General features: G+C 42.0%; 1 protein-coding gene across 1 annotated transcript; it reads right to left on the bottom strand.

The window, feature by feature from the left end:
* On the bottom strand, positions 1 to 16,760 carry unc119.1 (unc-119 homolog 1). Its single transcript, XM_042337621.1, has 5 exons — positions 16,355 to 16,760; positions 8,591 to 8,704; positions 5,027 to 5,138; positions 3,576 to 3,748; positions 1 to 2,116 (listed from the first exon to the last, which is right to left on the bottom strand). The coding sequence occupies exons 1-5, from the start codon at positions 16,701 to 16,703 to the stop codon at positions 2,004 to 2,006; spliced, it is 861 nt and encodes a 286-aa protein (XP_042193555.1). The 5' UTR covers positions 16,704 to 16,760; the 3' UTR covers positions 1 to 2,003.
* Between the last annotated feature and the right edge of the window lie 3,053 nt (positions 16,761 to 19,813).

Raw genomic sequence — 19,813 nt, 5'->3', positions numbered from 1 at the left:
TGAGATCCAGGAACAAGCATTAATATAGAATTGCTTCATCAATATGCTCCAAGATTTTATTTTTTAAAAAAAGTTTGCTAAGTACCAAATCATATACTCTAAGAATACTAATCCAACAAGTCATCTTTGACCTGGAACTAATGTAGGTAATTTGCAATATAAAAAGGCAGTTCACATCATCAGACTCTGGCTTTATACTCGACCCAAAGCAGTGGCTTTTGATTGATTGATTAATGAATTGCTTTACAAGGCAGATTCTGCTATCAACCCAGTGTTTAGGAATACCATCAGTGCAACATGCTTGTGGATCTTAAATATTTAGTGATTGGTGTTTCAATGTGCAATCCTCTTCTCAAAAGCACAAACGCTGCAAAAGTCTAATCACCAGTCTGTTAAAACCCATAACAAGCTCGCCAAGCCAAGTTAAGCTCTTAAGAGCAATGGAGAGCAATCTATGCTGACACTGCAGAGAAAAGAAATGTTCAACGCTTGCAATGTTAAGTTTTAGGCATAAGTGAACACCAGATATGATAGGGAGATAATCATACAAGGGTGCGTTAATTAAATGCTTTGCATTTTTTCCCCAGGTGAAGCAGGAAGAGCCAGAGAAACCCAGAATTACATGTTTGACCTAATGGTATGTTTAACAGAAGGAAAGCAGTACATTTCCTACCAGAAACAAAAACCTAATCAGTTTATGACATTGGCAAATACATTCAATCATGTCAATGTCACACAGTGTCAATCACATTCAAATTGCAGACCAAAAATACAATGTCAGCTTTTGCAATCTCAGACCAATTTCCTGGCAGGAGTGTTGTGTGTCCCCTTATGTTAAGCTTCTGGCTTGTAAACACTGCTGCATCATCTCTTGTGATTAAACAGAAGGATTTTGTCAGGTAAAGTACAAACAAAGAGTTAATAAATACTACTTCCTAAGGGGGTTGTGATGCGAAATAAATTCTAAGTTTTTTTTAGTTTAGACATCTACATTTAAATGACAACTCAGAAGTATTGCAGTTTATTTGCAGGTCAAGATCAGTAGCAAGGCAAGAACAAGCTCTCAATATAATGGAACTTTCTACACAATGGGTTAGACTCTAACCGTTAAAAGTATGCCAAAACTAAGTTCTTCCATAAATTCTATGGGGTAATTTGTCCTGTGCAGCTTCAGATTTGTACCATGAAAAAACGCACCTGGTTACTACAGGATCCTGTTCAAAATGAAGCATTCAGCTGGTCAGTGTGAAGCCTGAGACTGAAGTACAAAAACAGACCTGTGTTTTTCCCCCCCGCCCCCCCCAACAATATTTTTTAAACCGTTTAAATAAAAACACCTTACATCGCCTCCACTGGGCTGACCTAGTAAAGCTGTTAATCAGCATACAAGTGTAACAGTCAAGAAGCATTTTTTTTTTCTTTCCCCCCCCCCACCAAGTTCAAGTCTTGGGATTCAGATCCATTTCTTCATTCTGCTGAAAGAGCAGATTTTAAGCACTTCAGTATGGTCACCGAGTAAACTGAAGTCTACTGTAACAAAAATGTGAACTTTGCGCCCTTTTTTGTTGAAAGGAAGTCTTTAGAACGTTGAATAATTTGGTCCTCTAATCAATAACCACCTGTGCCACCCTCACATATTAGAATAGAGAACATAGTGCAAGGCCACATTCATCCACAGCCATGTGAATCTTCCTGTACATGGAAACTTAGGTCCCATTTCTAATTAATCTTTCATCACAGCTACGCATTCGTCTTGGGTATAATTAATGGTTACATTCAGTATGCGAATGAAATACACGAGTCGAATTGAGCCCCTGCCCGCCCCCCTTCCCCCACCCAATTGTCTCGGTCACTGGTACTTGGAATCGAATGCAGAATGCACTGAAGTGATAAAAAAAACAATGAATTCACAGTCAGGTGGCTACTCTTCTCCTCGTTAACAGCAGGCTTAGACAAGTGACAGTGCTGATGGTTGGGAATATACACGTCACAACACAGTTGCGTTACTGTCCTCCATTGTATGCATAATCCGCCTTGTTGTGCATGATCAGCTTGTTGTCCACAAAGTAAAAACTATCTGATCGTGTGTCGTACGGAGTCTCCACCATCTCGGTGACTGAACGAAAAAACAAGAGAAAAATACAGGGTATTATAATTTGAAACCAACGTTTTGAATTAGGATAAATCATTAATTATTTTAATTTGAAACAAGCCCTCTCTGTTCATTCTCTCAGTCAGACCATCATGATCCCTAACAAGAAAAGAACTGTTCTTTGGCAGAGTCCCACTTAATAAACAAAGTTAGTTACGTGCCACTTGTTGGTGTTGAGATAGTAAAGTACAAGTTGGCCACAAAGTTCTCTTACTCCCTCCTGTTACAAAGCAGTGATATAGGTTACGGTGGAGCTGAAACAAGCTTGGGGAAAATAAATTAATTCCTTAACGTCGATATATAATTTCTGTTGATACCAGAAGAGAATTGGTGTAAATGAGAATAAAGCAATAATAATCCTTGCATTTGATATACGGCCTTATCACGACTTCGAGAAGTCTCAAAGCGCTTCACAGAATAAACTGTAAAGCGAATTGACTATATATTTTGTGGGTGAAACACGCCAGCCAACTGCGCACAGAAGTGTACCACAAACAGTCATGGATTGAGTGACCAATTTATTTATTTATTTATTTATTTTGAAGGGATTATTACCCCTGGAAAAGCAATCCACCAAACGACTAACAACTGGGTTCCTACTTACTGCTTGGTAAACGGAAGTGAGTGAAGTAGGAAACTTGCCCAACGTTTCGCCCTGTCCAGGAATCAAACCCAGGTCTCTCGCTTGTGAGGCAAATGCTCTAACCACGAAGCTACAGGACTCCACCCAATAGTAGAATTCAAGACGTAGTACAGGATGGCACAAACATTGTTAAAAAGGACAGTTCTCTAAAGGTGTTGCACTCTGTTCCTTCCCCAGAGATGACCCGTTAGTAGATGAACTAAGAGATTCCCATGGTAAACTGTTGCAATATCTACTAACATTTCACAACTGGTACAAAGTTTAAGGTACAACAAATGCAGTCATTTTCCAAATTTCTAAAAAAAACAGATCATGAAGTCCTGTACCATTTGGAAATGTTTACCCTATCCTCACCTCGTCCACAAAACAAACGGTCACTGAACTTTATAATATATCCTGTGAAGCACTTTGGGATGTCCTCCCCACATGAAAGACGCTGTACCTAATGCAAGGATTATTATTATTATTGCTGGGGCAACATGACCTTTTAAAGACAGGACCTATGGGTAGCAAGCACAATGTAAGGAAGGTCTGCTGAAGGAATGATACTTGAAGGTTAGTTGTTGATAAAGTTTAGTTAAAAATCTGGCTCAATTTATTGCGCCGTTCAATTTTGAACACCCAAATGTTCCTGCTTCTAGCAACAGGAATGAATACCCTGGAGTATGATAAAAATCCCATGCATTCTCTAAAGAAAGATCCATTCTTAAAATTCAAAGACTGGTAAATGCAACTGTACAAACTGCAGCGTTCCAGAATACAAAAGCTGGAAGTACATACTAGTATCTTCTGAAAGCTGAGGGAATTCGTATATATGTTCACATGTGTTCTTGCTGTTCGGAATACAAAATCCAAAGTCAAAATCGAAGCTTTTCAGCAACTGTTCTCTGAAGTAATGTCGTTCAATCATCCGGAAGTTATTTATAGGCTTTTCTCCCACTGTAAATTCTACCCTGTGGAAAAAGGAGGACGTATTCAATGCGGTAAAAGAAAAAGATAGTAGGCTGCTTCAGAAGAGTGAATGTATTTTGATTTAAAAAAAAGGTTTCCGGGAGGTTACATTTATAGGAGTAACGAATAAACATTACCGCTACTTTCCATCCACCAGAAATATTTGAGACTCAACCTCTGCTACTTTAATTATTCAAGTTTCATGCCAAATTGGAAACAAAAACATTTATACACTTCATAACTAGGTGTATGCCAACTGCTCTCAAGTCAGCTTGATGGCTAGAATCTCAGTCCTCGCTAGTCTCAGTCAAGGTTGCCTGGGGAGGATAAATTGTATTTGGCTTTTCCAGAATTATGGAAAACAGCTAGGATTCCTGCACCCTCTAGTGGTTGTTGTTCATGTGTTTGACAGCCAGGTGGGCAGATGTCAGGCTCAGCTGTGACATCCTCTCGCGTCGAGTGACCTGCTGACACTGACTGCCAAGGCTCATGTCTGAACAACGGCTATTTAGACCAGAGGGTTACCAGAGGGCAGCCAGTGCCCATGGAACTGGAACCCAGGCAAGAGGAGACCAAACGATGATTAGAGAGCGCATGCCAATGGGGGAGCAAGACGACTGAAAATAAACAGACTCACTTAAATTTTAAACAAAAGAAAGTTCTCTGAAATAAAGTGGTATGTGACGATTATTTTTGTACGTATGGCAAATGAAAGAACATTCGGTAAAGCACAAGATGCTCTACACTCGTCTATGATTCAATAAAAGTGTCAGCACGAGAAAGATATAGTCAGAACAGGTTCCGTTCAAGACAACTTCCGTTCAAGATACTTTCACGCACCAGAACCATTATTGTGTCAGAATACGATTGTTTTTTTTAAAAAAAGAAACAGGAGACGCGATTAGTTTTGGCAAGTTTGCAAGGTTTTGAAGAATATACCAGGAAAGGGCGTGTGTGCATGTTTCTGGAAAAAAATAAATCCCACTAATTATTTTATAGAAACAAAACACACAAATTCACATTATCCGAGTATAATCACAAGATTGCTTTGCTCAGATCTTGCAAGTAGGAAGACTTCAACTGCTTCTAATCAACCGTAGAAATTGTGTTTTGTTGTTCAAAATTATGGCCAGTCAAATCACTGCCACTAGATTTCTTTACACATTTTTTTGGTGGGTATGGGGGCACTTACCTTCTCGAGTTGAGTATTTCAGCAATGTTGCATACAATACACAATGAATTTTTACAAATACCGTTTTTGCAAAAAATATAAAACTCACGTTGCACCGACTGTTCTTAGCTTCAAAAAGGCAGGAGTGAACTGATAACGAACAAAACGCCCAGCACTGGAATCCACCTCTCCATTCTCCTCCTCGTCCTGCTCTTCAGTTTCTGAAACATTACAAAGGTGGAAACGCAGGCTTCAGAAACAGGAATTTAACATGCACTACAACCACATTGTAGCATAAGAACATAAGAATTAGGAGCAGGAGTAGGCCATTCGGCCCCTCTAGCCTGCCCCACCATTCAATAAGATCATGGCTGATCAATTCTAACTCCACCTACCGGCCTTATTCCCATATCTCTTAATCCCTTTATCTACAAGAAATCTATCAATCTCAGTCTTGAATATGTTCAAGGACTGAGCATCTACAGCCCTTTGGGGTAAAGAATTCCATAAATTCACTACCCTCTCAGTGAAGAAGTTTTTCCTTAACTCAGTGCGGAAGTACTGCCTCATTCAGAAGTACTGCCCATTCCTTCACATTTAAACCAGGATAATGGTCAGCAGTTTTAAGATATTATTTTGCTCGCACACTTTCATTCTGCTTTATTGTATATATCGAGAGCCTGTGGAGTCCCAAGACTCTGGAACTCTCGGCCTCTATTCCTCCGCCTTACCCCTCCTTGTCCATCTTCAGATGATACCTGAAGATCTTTCTCTTCCTCCATGCCTAGGGTCACCTTCCCTCTCTAACTGGTTCAGAATCAAGCTCTGCGACTTTTATGTGCTCCCCCGCATGAAGGGTGCTATATAAATGCAAGGTACTGTTGGATAAGATTTCAACTTCTAAAAAAATCCAAAGGCATGTGAATAACTAACATACTAAAGCAACTTTCAAACACCTTAACAATGCACCTCTGAGGTGTAATCAGCATTCACGGCTGCACACTCAATCTCACTAAGCCAGTCAGGAACTGGGTGTTGTGCTTGACCTTGAACTGTCCTTTCTCCCCCACATCCATTCCATGACTGGCACTGCCTACCAACACCTCCGCAACATTGCCAGACTCCGCCACTGCTTCACCCCTCAGGCTGTTGAAATCCTCACCCACGCATTCGTCACATCAAGGCTTGATTATGGAAATTCCCTCCTTATCGGCCTTCCCAACTCTTCCCTTCGCAAGCTGCAGATCATCCACAACTCTGCAGCTCGTGTCTCACTCACCAGGCTCCTTGACCCCATCACTCCCACCCTCGCCCGACTCCATTGGCTCCCCATCCCTCAGAGGATCGAATTCAAGATCCTCGTCCTCACTTTCAAGGCCATCTATGGCCTTGCCCCCTCCTACCTCTCTGACCCGCTCCCTCCGTTCAGCGGGTTCCGGCCTGCTCCAAGTCTCCTGCCCGACCCACTCTACCATCAGTGGCCGGGCTTTCAGCCTCTCTGCCTCCACGCTCTGGAACTCCATCCCACAGTCCCTTCGCCTCGCTTCCTCCCTTGCCTCCATCAAGGCCAGTCTCAAGACCCTCCTCTTCAATCGTGCCTTTGGTCACTCTCCCACCTCTCTGCCTTCCCTCACCCCACCCCTCCCCCACGCTCGGGTCCTGACCCCTGACTGTCCAACGCCTTTGGACGTCCTCCCGACGTGAAAGCCGCTCTATAAATGTAATGTTATTGTTGTTACTGTTTAATGAGTGGTAGAAGCAGACAACATAAATTCAGACAGGCAGTTCTGCTTGAACAAGACAGTGCAGTGTTCATGTGGCTAACTCTGTCTGAAAGCTTGTTTTAAGTTTACACTGTGAGCTTGCATCATTCTGTGGCAGGTACTAGTTTGACAACACTGCCTGTGGGTACCAGTCCCAGGAAAACTCCCAAAAGACCTCCAGCAACATTTACATTTTTCAACCACAGATTTTAAGACAACTACCTGATTAACATAACAAAACTGAGGCATACAACTGAAGTTTCGATAACCAGATCATACATTCCTCCTCTCTGGAACCAAATACGTTAATTTGCCTTTGGTTGGATAGTTTCATAACTGCGTAAATGTTTCCATAATACACAGTATGCATTTTATTTTCTTGTGTCAATTTCACACTCTCACAAGGCACATCAAATCCTGCAATTACAGACCAGTTATACGACAGATTTTGTGACAATTTGACAGAATTTTCATATCAAATTGACGCAAAATCTGCAACACAAGTCCAGCTTTACAAAACTATTCAGTTTAATAGGAGCAATGCAGGATCATTCTGAAGGAGCTCGTTTCAACTACTGGTTATAACAAAACTACAGTTCCACAGAATCAACTTAAAAAACTTTTCCTAGTCTCCGTGAGTGCCTTTTTTTCCCAACAAGCCAGGAATAACATCCATTCTTAACTAACCCTGAAAATCAAACATTCATTCAGAGACCGGTTAACTATGTAAATACTGCTCTCTCTTGCTCCAGCAGCGTTGCCATAAATGTATCGTGTCTGCTTGCACCACTCTTCTCCAGGTACCAGTCTGATAACACTCCCTACCGTGTGACTAGCCCATTAATTATTATTAAACCCTCTGCCAATTTCAGAGTCAGTTGAAGTTCATAAATTGCACCAGCCATGATCTTGTGGTTTAAAATGTCAGCAGAGGTGTTCAGCTGAATTACTGCCCTGCAACTGACTGCCACTGCTCAGATTTTCTTCTTTAGTACAGACTGTTTGCAATCTCAGAGGATTGTCGGTTTCCCAAGCAATCCTTCTCTCTCTCTCTTCCTCATTAGGACCTCAAAATCCAAATGGCCATTTGTGCAAGCCCAAACACCAAGTGTCAACAACAACAAATTACATTTGTGTAGCACCTTTCACATCAGGAGGACATCCCAAGGTGCTGGTACCTTTGCTCCTGAATTTCAAGCAAACTGTCAGCAAACTATCAAAACAACATTGATCTTGCCTTTGCCCATTATCCACATAAGAGCACTTTTCAGAAGGAATTCCCTCAGGCATAGGAATTGTAGCTGATTTTCCCCATCCTAGCCCAAGGCACTAAGGCAAACTGTTGTCATCCTACTCCCACTCTGATTATCTAACAGCACGGACAGAGAACAAACCTGAAACCTTTCGTCTTTACAGTAAATTTTCATTCAAGCTGGGTGTTTTATTACCTGAGCCAATAGGGGGTTCAAAGTAGTGATTAATATAAAAGTGCATTGAAACTTATCTTTCTGTCCACAAAATCATTACACAATTTTAGCTTGTAGCACATCAGGGCTCTTGGGCAGATAATGAATTATTTATTACACATATTCTGAACAAAGAGTTTGCGGTGTGCATGTGATGTATACTTGCTGATTTTCAAATGAGGAATAGGATTTGAGGACAAAATAAGATCAGATGTCTCGGTTCCACTACCTAGATACATTTCCTAATCTATCACAAAACTTCAATTTGTGCGCATATGTGAGACAGACAGAGAGAAAGAGAGAGCACACATTGTAAAATGGGTATTACAATCTGATATTTCCACTTTGAAAAAAGTTAGACCTAGTGCCTTATTTAAAGAATCTGCCTTAGAATCACAAATTGGATTCTCAGGCGTATACTCTTCCTGTTCATATTTTACATACCTGAGGATGATGGCTTGGCAATCTCGAACAAAACAGTCCCCGTTTCCATATCTCGAATCTTAAATCTTATAAAATCAATGTCAAAAACATTGTCTTCAGGTCTGCACAAATAGTCTGAAAGAAAGAGTATATTAGAAGTATGTTCTAATAATACTTGCAATTGATATAGCGCCTTATCGGGTCGTTGAGACGAGAATATATTGTAAAGTGGAGTGACTGTATACTTGAGGGTGAAACGCAAAATATTTTCAAATGTATCAAAACAGAATCCCTTTTTCTTAAAAAAAACATTTATGTGCACGATGAAAATTCAGACGAAGCCACATTGCACAACTACAATTGATTGAATTACAAACATCAGAAAAATCATTTTGTATCAAGGATACTTCTCCCAGTGTCTTACGTACAATCCCCCAGATAAAATTGGTCATTCTGTTTGTGGGACATTGTGGTGTGCAAATTGGCTGCAATGTTGACCTATTAGATAAATTCACTTCACAATAAATCCGGTGATGGCACTATATCAAACGTAAGAATCATTATTAACTGTCTTGATATAGAAGGCTACAAACTAGGTAAGGTTTCCAAAAACAGTTATTTCCACTTGACTTTCTTCTCACGTTGTTTTTTTTGGAGCCATGCTCACTTTCTCGTCCTACCCTCAGATTAGGTTCAATAAATGCTCTTTTTTTTTAAAGTTACTAATTAATTATCAGAGACTAGAAAATGGTAGCTGAAAAATTACAATTTGGGGGGGGGGGGGCTCAGCCAGGTGTTTGACAGATGCAGAAACCCATTACCAGGCTTAAAGAGTATTCAAACCAGACAGAGTTTTATTCATTCCACCTACACATGGAAATTCCAGTGCATTGGAATGGAATGTGCACTCTCTCCCTGGAGGTACGCATCCTGTTTACCTAATTCCAGAGATTACTAGATGCAAGATGGCGAGAGGAGAGCCAAGGCTTTGGGACTTTCGAATACTGCTGGAACTTAACCAGCTAAAACCACATTTGACCTGACCTCATATTCTAACACAAAACTTAGAAGCCATCTTTTAAAATATATAGCACAGTAGATAGTTACTGTGTTTTATAGAGTTGCTGTTAGTGCTAGGAATCCCATCAACAAACTCTGCTGAAAAGGGAGTATAGTCAAGTGTAAAACTAATTCAGGCAGCTGGAAACAACAGTACGCACTCCTTGCATACTTGGGAACATTTTATGTAAAGAAAAGAAAATCAACAGCAGGTTGCAAACAAAAGAAAATCAACAGCAGGCTTATCTGTAATAACAAAAAGAAGTAGCGGGTACTTCAATTGATTTTTCCATCGGGTAACATTATTATGCAGGTTCAGTCCAATGATATTGTGAACAAATATACACCATTTATTTAGCAGATTCAACAAAACTATTCCTGACTTTTATCAGCTGAGTGTGGCAATTGTGCATCAGTTCTGCAACACACAAGGCCTGAAGTCAGAAACTGACAGTGGTTTTCAATTCATGGATACTTAAAAGATGTTGCTTAGATGTAAACAGCAATTCCAGACTGGTTTCCCCTACCCTAAGCATCAACCAATTGTATCCACCCTTACCATCACGCTGGCCAACATAGGCTAATAGCATAGTTCAGTTACACTCAGGAGGCATATTTAACAACTGTTCACAGGTTTTCTTTTAAAATTTCGCAGAAACCTTAAAAATTAAGACCAGGGTTAACAAAAAAGGAATTTTCTGCATCAAAACTCCAAACAATTAATATCTATTTGGCTCTCTCTCTTGCTCTTGCCCAAAACCAAAGGAAAAGCTCATTTACACAACACAATTTATATGCAATGATGTGATATAAAGAACCCAACAGAAATAACACTGAGTCATATTATACAGTGCCTGTATCCTCACCCTCTCAAGAGGTGCGGACAGCTTGAAAGTGAAATCAATGTAGACCGATTAAAAAGAACCTCTTTAAAAGATCATTCGGGAGTGAAGATTTTTAAGCTCGTTTGCAAATTTACCAACTTTGGCAGCTTTGGGTAAGTAATGGGATTGCCTGAAACAGCAGAGAATCAGACTCACTCAACCCCATCATAATCAGTACATTTGCCAACTGCTGGATAATCACCCTCAAGATGTTCCCAACATATTCTTCCAGATATAACTGCACCATTCATTTTAGTTCTACTCATTAAAATGAAATATTTTATGATAGACTTGCACCCAAGTGTTTTCAGAACAGCTCACTGTAGGAGCTCAAACACAATTTTTACTGTTATAGAAAACCTTTCTCGGCTTATAAGTGGCAGGTGGCTTTTGAAAACACTAACGACCTGAAAAACATACATGTGCATGAAGTCAATTTAATTGTAGCACCACTGATTTCTGTTTGTCAAAGAAGCATGCAACACTCTTACTGCCCTTCAATTCACTTTATATGGAAGGGAAATGGAGTTTCTTTCTTCACATCAAAAAAAATACAAAGCAGTGTTACGTTAGTCTAAATAAAATCACTGCTTTAATTTGCACAAAGGAGATTGTTGGGCCAAGTTACATAGTTGGGACCTGCAATACATTAGGCTTCCGTTCATTCTCTTTCCCAGTTTATATGCCGACAGAATGGAACCCACGAGGCTAAATTTCACTTTAATGGATGAGTTTGGCAGACAAGAAGCCTAACCTGAAGCTAAAGTTTACTTTATTTGGGGACAGATCAATAGTAATCATGGTGCAATGTGTTCTGGCTGGTACAAATGTGTATTTGGCGCCAACAGGTACTTCAAACATTCATGAAAACATCCTGAAAAATTAGCGGCACCTTTCCATGTGCTACAATCACTCACAAAAGGTAAGCTTTAAAGAACAAGATCAGAGCAACCCGAGTATCAAAATATTGGTTCATAAAGCTGTGATTAGAATCAACGCTCTCAGTTTCTAAGTAAACAATCACTTTACACAGTACTTGTTCTTGAACACACAATGGTTCTTTCGAATCAATATGAACAACTTCTACATTCTACAATAACAGCAATTTAATTTACAGAGAATGTTTAAGAATATTCACCAATAATATTTTTAAAAATTTTCACCCAGAGGCAATTAGACAAGCAGAACCATTAAAAATAGAAGGGAGAAAAAATATCCAAATTAACCAGTTGCCCAATGCTCTCATGTGTCTGAAAATTCTATATACTTCAGGTGAGCAGCTTTAAATTCTGCACATTGATGCTACATCTATTATTATTATTAATGCACCGTGATGCAACGGTTGAGGGAAATTTCCATTTTTAAAACCTTCAAGAGTTCAGCACTGAATTAATGTTTGCAAATGCGATGATTCATTAAGTTGTTATTTACTACGTGGATCTATGAAGGCAGCTCAAGTAGCACAATGGTACTCTGAAGCCAGGACAGAAGTTTAAATCTCAGCCTCAAATTTAAACAAAATATTCTCTTTCGATAACTTTCAGTCAATTCTCAGCTAAACTGCAAAGCACAGTAAATCACATAAGCAAGTTATTGGGAAATGGTTAAATATTTACTTGAACACTAAAAATACTGTTTATAAAATACTTTAGGGGGTTTTTTTCCAGGGTGAAATGCAGTGCCAATTGTCAATTGGACCACTCATACTCTCCAGTCACTGGTTACATTGTTAAATGTATTGGTTTCAGTCCAACATTCATTTCAAACCTATTGTGGGCAACACTTGTTTACAAACAAAGCAAATTGATTTAATAAACTGAAGGAACTCAGCTGGGAGAGCAGCGTTTGAATTCCAGGCTGATTCACATTCATGCCAACCTATGAGAAACACAAATTGCTCTGATCGTTAAAAGAGGTGGTAAGCAATGTTCCAAATGAACCTCTTCCTCCAGTAGTCAATAGCAGGAAAATAAAAAATCCATTCAATAAAGCACCTTTCACGTCAGGAAGGTATCTCAAAGTGCTTTGTAGGATTTACTGTTAAGTGTAGTGACTGTATTTGGAGGTCAAGCTCTGCTGCCAATTTGCACACAGCAATGTCCACAAACAGCCATGGACGTAAATTACTTTTATTGATTATTATTTGGGGGATTGTTGGCCAGGATATCAGGAGAAACTCCCTTTCAATTTTTCAAAAAGCTCTATGGGATCGTTAGCGACCACCTGAACAGGCAGACGGGACCTTTATTTAACATCTAATCCGTAGAACGGCACGTCTAACAATGCACACCCCCAACACTACATTGGAGTATCAGACTAGATTATGCAAGTTCTATGTGCCTACATGCAGTTTGAACCCACAATCGATTGACTCAGAGGTGAGAGTGCTACCAACTGAGACAGGCTGACCACCGTAATACAATGAATATGGTGATAGGCATTACTCCCCGAAACAAAGTGAACAGGGGCAAGTCAAATTCCTCAGCTTAAATTTTTTTTGAAGAAAAACATAAAATAGTACACAAATGAGGCTATATTTGTATATAAATATTCTTAAACAGACATTTTGCAAAAAAAGTTTGTGTTCTTTTTGGTTTATAAAATATTGTACTTTGTTTGCCATGAAGTTACATTGCAGAGTTGCCCAGAACTGATCACTTAACTTAACCTAAGGTGTGCAACCATAACCCTATACAAATGTCATCATCAACATTGATTATATCTAAGTGAAAAGCAAGTTTACAATGCAATCGTTTAGAATGCTACCGCTCAAGTTTCACGGTGGTGATCATGATTTGCTGCAAGCCTTTGTATACTTGTGATTCAAGAGTGCTTACAGTTGCTTATAAAAGTGGCCGTGTACTTATACTGTACATCTGTTTGTGCGATGGGTGGTACAGTATGTTTTGCCCACAAAATACACAGTCACTCCATTTTGGAGTGAAGCGCTTTGAGACGTCTTGAAGACGTGATAAGGAGCTATATCAAATGCAAGGATTAGTATTATTACAGTGGATAACATGCTGCGCTTTCACTTCTGGACTTCCCACTCCCTAGTCCAGACTGGGGTTCTAACCCTAACCCTAGACTGATGGGATAAAATGCTTCTCCCTGCTGAATCTGACATTGAGCACGCATGTTGTTGACCCAGTTTTTAGCACAGACAGAGTTCCTGACGAAAGATCATCGACCTGAAATGTTAACTCACTTCCCTCTCTCCATAGATGCTCCCTGACCTGCTGAGTATTCCCAACAATTTGTTTTTATTTGAGCCAATTGCTTAAATTCCATCCAAACCATCCTTCATAACTGGTCTTTCCATTGTGCATTGCTAGGATCTAGGGAGCTAGCGCCTCACTCTCCACCCCCAACCAACCAAAGTGAGCTAATACTGGAGAGGGCAACCAGTGAAATACTCCATTACCATAGGATTAACACAGAAAGTTATCTCCAGATAGCTCCTCATCATAGGTTAGCAAGACTCCAAGTTTAGGAATAAAAATAGCAAGCTAAGAGCTCATCTAGATTATTCAGCACCAGGGGAACACCAAGCAGAAATCGCCAACTAAATTTAGCAATAATACAAAAGGTGTGCCCTTCAGCTTTGGGATACTGTCAGTTTAACAACATTTCTTTCCTTGGTTTAAGATATTCATGCTAGGGTGCAGTTTGTTCAGTACTGGCAGCATCACCCACTTGGCCATCCTTCAGATGCAAACCTAGACAAGGCGTGTCTGCAGGGTTGCCATTTGAGACACTACAAACAAGCTTGATCCTGGCGAGGCAAGCAAGAACTTTCTACTAGAATAGTCGTGGAAACAAGAGAAATAAAGGTTCACATAGATTTGAAAAAAAACAAATACTTAAACATTTAGAGGGCACACAGATTTTACAAATTACCTGAAGCTTGTGCTAACTACAGTAAGTGGCAGCAAGCTACAGTACAGTAAATTGCATCCTCTTCAACAAGGCACTTGTTAAATTAGGGCATTTGTTGAAAAAGTTTTTATCCCACACAAATATAGCATATCAGTAGTGTTCATCATTCCCTATAAACAATAGCCTTTTAGACCTTTAATCTATTCAAGTGTATGGGGTGGCAGTAGTAACGAGCTTCATAAATGCGAGCTTTGTTTCTACACAGAGATTCTATCCACCCAACGGTAAGATCCTTTATTATTAAACCACCACCCACCGTTTGCAAAGCAGATTTCAGACTACTCCGTGCAAGTTAATAATACATTATATATATATATGTAGCAATGCAAATGGAAATGTGGTTAACCAACATGTTTTAAGACTTCCATTAAGGAAGGTTACAAGCAATTTAGCTTGCTGACGTCTTGCTCGGACAGCATTAATCTCCATTCCTGCCCACAGCACAAAGCAATGGCCTCCAAATACATAGACTTGCAAAGACCACACGGCTTGGTTTTATCAATAGCTTGAAGCGATAAGGTTATCGTTTCACACGCTAGCCATTTCCCACAAGTTATTTTATGCACAGTGGGACTTTTAGCAAAGTACAAGAAGATGGATCTACCAAAATTGGAGATTTAGCAATTCTTTTTAAGGACGGGGGGGGGGGGGGGGGGGGGGGGGGGGGGGGGGGGGAGGGGGGGGGAGGAGCCACTGAAGACACTGCTGAACCTTTCTGATCAACAACTACTTTCACAGTCATGGTCTAAATCGAGGACTCCCAGAATAAATTGAGCAAAGTGCTTTCCCTTTCTTTCTTCTGGGTCTGAATATCATTAAAAGTGGAAGTTAATAAAGAGAACAAAAATTGGCATGGAAATGGGTGAGAGGAGAGAGAGAAAGCCTTTAGCTCTTTAACATCATAAGTATTAGTGGGGAAAGAGATGGGGAAGGGATGGATGGGGATATAATCTTTGGAACTCCCTCACCCGATCTTGCCCCCTCTTTGACCGCGTTTACGGTCACCTCTGACCTCCCCCTGCCTTAGGGTCTGGCTCCGCCACGGTTAAGCGTACCGAGAGAGACACTGAAAGGTGCTACACACACACACACACACAAGTTGTTATTGTTGTTCTCCTCTTCCCCCTCTTCATCTTCTCTCCTCACTTCAATTGGCAGCCGCGTTTCACCCACACAATACAGTCCATCCACTTTACAGTATATCTTGTGAAGCGCTTTCAGACGCTTTGAAGACGTGGTAAGGCGCTGTATCAGATGCAAGTATTATTATTCTTATTCTCTTCCCCTCCCTCTTCTCCCCTCTTTCTCTCTCCCTCCTCTCTTCTCCCCTCTTTCTCTCTCCTTCCCTCCTCCTCTCTCTTCTCCTCCTCCCCTCCTCCTCTTTTCTCCTCCTCCCCTCTTTCTCTCTCCCTCCCTCCTCCTCTCTCTTCTCCTCCTCCCCTCTTTCTCCCTCCCTCCTCCTCCTCTTTTCTCCTCCCCTCTTTCTCTCTCCCTCCCTCCTCCCCTCTTTCTCTCTCCCTCCCTCCTCCTCTCTCCTCCTCCCCTCTTTCTCTCCCCTCCCTCCTCCTCTCTTCTCTTCCTCCCCTCTTTCTCTCTCCCTCCTCCCCCCTTTCTCTCTCCCACCTCCCCTCTTTCTCTTCTCCCTCCTCCCCCTCTTTTCCCCCTTCCTCTCGCCCCTCTTTTCCCCCTTCCTCTCCTCTCGCCCCTCTCCCCCCACCCCCCCCCCTTTCGTCTCCATCCTTCCAAAACCCTCTCCATCCTGCCTCAGACTCAAGTACCTAAAGAGCCACGTCTTCCCCTCTCCACCCCCCCCCCCCCCCACCCCCATCATCCCCAAACCCGAGAGGGAGGAGAGAGAGAGGGTTGGGGGTGTTGGGGGGGGGGGGGGAGGCCGGTTGCTTACTCTCGGTGACCCTCTGCAGGCCCAGGACATTGACCGGGGTGATGAAGTCCCTCTGGAGCAGCTCCTCCTCGGTGGTCAACCGCAGCTCGTCCTTCTGGGGCTCCGGGTTCCTCCTGCTCTTCAGCCGGTTCAGCGCGCAGCCCGAGGTGGCGGTGGCCACGGTGGTGGTGGTGGTCACCTTCGTCGTCGACCCCGCCAACACCATCATCTTCTTCGTGGTGGTGGTGGTGCTGGTGGTAATGGAGGAGGAGGAGGAGGAGGTCGACGACGACGACGACGTCTTCTTCTTCTTCTTGGTGTTGTTGTCCTTGGAGTCGAGGCCGGACGCCCTGTTGTTGGAGCTGCTCATCCTTTTCGGTGAGGGGACAGGGATTGGGGGGGGGAGGGGGGACGTTTTGAAAGACTTTTTTTTAAAAAAAACCGCTATCTTTCTCTTTCTCTCTCTCTCTCTTTCTCTCCCCCTCTTCTTCTCCTGCAACTCTTTAAAGCTTTTAAGCCACTTTATCCCTCCTTTTTTTTCTTCTTGCTCCCTCCCTCTCTCTCTCTCTCTCTCTCCCTCTCTGTCAGTCGCGCGCTCTCCGGCCCAAACGCTGGTGAAGGCAGCCACCGGTTTCAAAATGGCGCCCGGGCCGCCCCGCGGCTCCCAACTCTCTCGGTATCTATGGAGAAGGCCGAAGGGGGAGGGGAAGGGGGCGGGTCAGCCCGCGCCGCCCGCCCGCCCAATGTAGCCCGATCGGGGCGGGTTTCACGCCCCAATTGGGCGGGCTTCACGCTCCCGATCCTCCCCCCCTGCCCCCCCCCCATCGGGCGGGTTTCACGCCCCGATTGGGCGGGTTTCACGCCCCCGCCGCCGCCCCGCCGCCCCTGATCGGGCGGGTTTCACGCCCCGATTGGGCGCTTTTTTGTTGTTGTTGTTGTTGTTGTTGCACAATACGCAGGGTGGGTGGGGGGAGGTTACAAAGTCCTGTTACCCTCAGGCTTTTTTTTGTTTTGTTTTGTTTTTACACACACGCGCACGCGCACAATGCACTGAGCGACAATAATAATAATAATAATAATAGTAAATCATCCTTGCACTTGATAGAGCGCCTTATCACGTCATTGAGACGATAGCGAACGACAACCACGATAAGTCACATTTGCATAGCGCCTTTCAGGTCAGGAGGATGTCCCAAGGAGCTTCGCAGAATTATATTGTAAATTGTGAATTGACTGCAATTTTGTGGGCGAGACCCGGAGACCAAATGTGAGCGGCCAAGTACACAGTCGACCTGTTTTACAGTATTGTCTGTGAAGCTCGACGACGTGATAAGGCGCTTTATCGAATGTAAGGATTATTATTCTTATCCCATTTGGAGATAATCAGGTTATGTGCATTGACTTGAAAATAGCTGGAAGCTACATCAGCTGCTTCAGTGACGGCCCCGTTCCCATGGCATCTCCTCCAACAGCAGTGCCAAAAGTATTATTGCTTACGAAGCGGAGCCATGTGCCAGAAGCTCTTCAATCAGAAGCTTTCTGTCAATGTTATTAATTGGACGTGCCACTCTAAGGATATTACCAACAAAGTCACGTTTCCAGGGAATTACAAATATAGTGTTTGCTGTGCATAAATAGAAGATCTTTAACAATTGACCCATTAAAACTATAAATACCCTGATGTTCAATTACTTGAGTTAATTTGTGTACATGGGAGCTCTCTGCAAGCATTGTACTCTTCCAGCAGCTTTGTACTATTGGAAGACTTTGATCTTTCACAATTGTTGCACAATTGTTACATTCTGTAAATATAATTTCCTTGTGAACACAACTAATAAGGGGCAAACAACCTAGAGTGATTGATCCATTGATAAAATGCTAATGATATGGAGGCTCTGGATCCAGGATATCAGCTGAACACCCTGTCCGCTCACAATTTGTGCAGTAGTTCTGATTATACACTGACAATCTTCCGGAGGGGAGGTAAGCGGGATGTCCTTGGAGCTGAATTGGCTCCAAGGTGACACAGAATGTCGGAATCAAGCCCACTCTCTGTGGCGGTCCAGTAGGCCAGTTCCTGAGTCAGGTGGGTCCGCAATTCTCCAGGGCACTGCTGATGACAGCACATCCAAGCTGGCTCATCGGCAAGTCAGAAGGGCAGACCAGTCACTGGGTGCAAGGTGCATGGATTCTTCCTGCTCAGCTCCTGTTAATCCTGCAAGCCAAAGCCCTAATGGGTAGGGTGGTCCTACATGGATAAGCAAAGGGAAAGCTTGAGAGATAGTGGTCTCAACGGCAAGGAATTTCCATGTGCAGGTGGGATTCATGGAACTTTCAGTTTAGTTTGGATATTCCTAAGCATGGTGATGGATTTGCACATGTGTCAAGACATCCAATTGACCAAAGATTTTTAAAAAATGATAATTAATATGTTATATGTATTGTTATCTTATCAAGGAAGAGGATTCTCTTGAAGATGTCATCATTCCAGTCTCAATTAACAATTATTTCAGAAGTTATTATACTTGCATTTGATATATCGCTTTTTTATTAAGAGAAAGTCAAAGTACTGTACAGGAATTTCCTGAAATTTTTACAAGTTTAAGATTTTCTATAAAAAGACTTAAAACAATGTTTTCCATTAGAGACAGCATAGAATCTCTTTCTCACTGGAAGTGCACAGTTGGTGGTTCACAATGTGCAGAAGTTTGGCAGTAATCAATGGGTGCGTTGAAACAATAATTGCTTTTTGATGGTGCAGTCAAATCACCCTTTTTTGTAAAGTCGTCATCATTCTCTGTGTAGTCAGACTGTTTAAGCAGAATAAAAGAACTAAAAGGAACCAGGCGGAAGCTTTTGTTCTGGGTTCAATTATGCAAATCGATGTGATGAAGTGATTGTGGAAATTAGCAACATTTTTCACTTCCTTACTTAATTTTTGTTTAGGCAATTTTCACCTCCCAATCCATTGGTTCTTGATAAGAGTATGGTTCCAAGGTAAAACAAAATCTTGTTACTTCTTTAACGTAAGGCAGACAGGACCTTGGTTGAACATCTCAACTGAATGATGGCACCTCCAACAATGCAGAGCATCAGCCCAGACAATATGTGTTCAAAGTGTGCGTCAGCCTGACTTAGCTCAGTAGACCCCTCCCTTCTGAGTTCGCAAGTATGTGGGTTCAAGCCCCACATTGGCACTTTGAACTCACTGCCTACGAAATACAGTCACTACACTTTCAGTACACCCTGTGAAGTCAAATTTGCTAGTTGACTCCAAGCTTGTAATTTAATATTAATTCTTTCATTTCGTATAACCCTTTCACATCGGGAGAACGTTTCGAAGCGCTTCATAGGATTTACTGGGAAGTGGATTATCTGTGTACTTGGTGCACGAGGCAACCAATTTGCACACAGATTTAAGACGAGGGAGGGGAAGAAATGAGAAGACCCAAGGAGTGTAGGGCATAGAATCTAAGTCTT

This window comes from Callorhinchus milii, unplaced genomic scaffold, assembly GCF_018977255.1.
Source record: "Callorhinchus milii isolate IMCB2004 unplaced genomic scaffold, IMCB_Cmil_1.0 Scaffold8, whole genome shotgun sequence".
Lineage (NCBI taxonomy): Eukaryota > Metazoa > Chordata > Chondrichthyes > Chimaeriformes > Callorhinchidae > Callorhinchus > Callorhinchus milii.
Note: the sequence above shows the minus strand (reverse complement) of the source record. Positions and strands in the feature narration are given on the sequence as shown.